Raw genomic sequence first — 2,500 nt, 5'->3', positions numbered from 1 at the left:
TCAACCAATCCGAACCAGAGGGTCAGATCCTGACCCTGGCGTCTGCATGGAAGTGAGATTCAAGTCCAAGGTGACCAGAGGTTTTGCCTTCTCGCTTGCTTCGCGACTCGTCTTCATCCCTTCGCGGTTCTCTCGTGGATCAAGAAAACCTCTGAGACCAGGGAAGACAGAATCCAACGTCTTCAGTGTCGCAACTAGTTGTAAATCACGACTTTCAACTCGGAGTTTGTTCTTTCAAAGAAGTACGCCGAATGCGAATAAGGTGAAAGGATATTCAGAAGTATACATAGGCTTCATGTTCACATTCCTCCTCCACGGGCTTATTACGAACACTGCAGAAGTCGTGAGCTCAAATCCCGTTCGGTTAAGCTCCGTCTGTGAGTCAAGGCTAATTTTCTCCTGTGTGGTTTACAAGTACTCTATTTGACTACCATGCAGTGAGTGTGCCACTGCGGATTACAGCATATTTTGACGGAGAGAAGTGACAATTCATGTCCTGTGGACTTATCTTGTAGTAAAGGCAGTATATTTTTCTTGGATTACACTTTCATTCAGTACAGTGTTTACGTGATTTTTTCGAAGACCTTGGTGTGGGTGCGTTGAGCCAGAAAGGATAAATAATGCTCATACTAAAAAGCGGGATTAACAGGAAAACCGCATTGCATCTCATTTGCACCTCATTAACAAACAAAAGAGCACATTGCATAATGCCTCGTTCCTTTGAGGAGCGCGCGTGGCGTAGCGGGTATCGCTCGCGGACTGCATTTCAGCGCTCCGAGTTCGAATGCCCGCTAGTGCTCTCCAACGTCCACTCAGCTTTCCATCCATTCGTGGTGGATAAAATGAGTACCAGTATTACTGGGGAAAAGTTGCGCATGCAACGGGTTAGGAATGACGCCCACTCCTGCCGTAAGTTACGGTAGAAGTTTATGAAAAATAAGCCTTCACTCCAAATTGCATCTCGTCAGTGAAAAAAGACAAAATAGAGCGCTAAGTTCCGCAACTCTTGAATACGAAAAAATACTGAACGATTTGTTACTCGAGATTTCCAGGAGAAACTCCCGACGTTCAATTTCAGCTTCGCTTTCTTGGGGGTTCAGTCCAATCTACTCCCCAGAGTCCACTTCCAAGGCAGGACGTCCACAAATCACGGACTTCCGGCTTGTCTACGCACGCTCAGAAATTTGAAACAACAGCGGTTGTCAAAGGTTACAAAAATGGACCTTCACTGCGACTGCGTATAGATTGGAAGTGGCCAGAGTCCGTGTTCTTGGCGCTGACCAAAAGAAAAGCGGACTCTGGGGACAAGATTGGCGTTCAGTCGCCAATTGCACTCAAGCTTGTAAAGCGCATACGTGACATGGCTGACTCATCTTTTAGGCGCATACGAGAAGTTTAAGCCAACGTGAATACGTGGCATTGAACGAAAATGGCATCGTTGAAAGTAAGCACGAATATGGTGTCTAATACGCTCAAACCATATACAAATGCATATACCGTTCGCGGTAGACCCAAAGTCGAGAGTTTTCGGAACGTGTCGGTCCTTGAACTTTACGAGCGAAATTATCGATGAACATAACGAGAATCATTGCCATTACTTTGACCAAGATAATAAATATTAATCTAGCCAAAATCTCTACTGCATTGCGTTTTCTATGTTTTCCATTTGACGATCCAGGACATCAGTAAAGCCCGAATTCACGTAGATATGCGTCTTGTTGTTACTATTTTGAGACGTGACCAAAAAAGAAAAATCTGCAAGAACGTCACTTTATTAGTTCAACTAAACGTCAACATTCGGCACCACTGACTGCATGCTACTGCGCACGCTCAGTAGACTTTGTCGCCAATCCTCCAAGCGGCTGCGCAATTCTTGCCACTGGTTCACACCAAACGTTCTGTGGGTACCGGAGCTGTAACAGAAAAAGAAAAAAAAAAACAAAGAAAGACTTACTTTCACTTAGTACATCAGCCATGAGTGATCAGAGAACCCCGCTCTTACTTGGGTGTGCCACATTTAGTTCATTTATTAGCGATTTTATTTCCAGCTGTCTCACTGCCTCCGCTCAACCACAATTTTCCGCCCTCTCATATCCTGTCTCTTACATCCCCACCTTCCCCAACCGCAGGGAGGCTACCCCGGTGACTCCTCCCTGGAGACATCCTTGGTTTAGACTTTCGACTCGCCCTTGTTAGCCACCTCTGGATCTCCGCGAATTTCCGGAAAACGAAAAAAAAAAAAAAAAAAAAAAGACAAGGAAATTTCATGATACATGTATTGTTACAAGGAAAAACGCTGTTAGTACCATTTCAAGTACCTGATAACGACTTTCTTGTTAACTTGGTCTACCTTTGCACGGACGAGTTTTGAGCGAAGAGCTGCCAAGAAAAGCAATAATGATGTGTTAAAAAAAACACAAATATAATTTGTTTATTTCTACCTTTTGCAGTAAGAAGTGAACTTATGATAAAGTGAACCAGTCTTTACGCTGCTAGCCTT

The 2,500-nt window shown here is 44.2% G+C and overlaps 1 protein-coding gene across 1 annotated transcript in view; it reads right to left on the bottom strand.

Annotated features, from left to right (window-relative positions):
* Positions 1-1,756: 1,756 nt before the first annotated feature.
* LOC137971085 (eukaryotic translation initiation factor 3 subunit M-like) overlaps positions 1,757-2,500 on the bottom strand; it is a 20,075-nt gene continuing 19,331 nt past the window's right edge. The window contains exons 9-10 of the mRNA XM_068817809.1: positions 2,319-2,379; positions 1,757-1,913 (exon numbers count right to left, since the gene is read on the bottom strand). Of these exons, the coding sequence (XP_068673910.1) occupies positions 1,784-1,913; positions 2,319-2,379 (191 nt within the window). The 3' untranslated portion in view covers positions 1,757-1,783. The remainder of the gene's footprint in view (positions 1,914-2,318; positions 2,380-2,500) is intronic.

This window comes from Montipora foliosa, chromosome 9, assembly GCF_036669935.1.
Source record: "Montipora foliosa isolate CH-2021 chromosome 9, ASM3666993v2, whole genome shotgun sequence".
Lineage (NCBI taxonomy): Eukaryota > Metazoa > Cnidaria > Anthozoa > Scleractinia > Acroporidae > Montipora > Montipora foliosa.
This window is presented reverse-complemented; position numbering and strand designations above follow the sequence as displayed.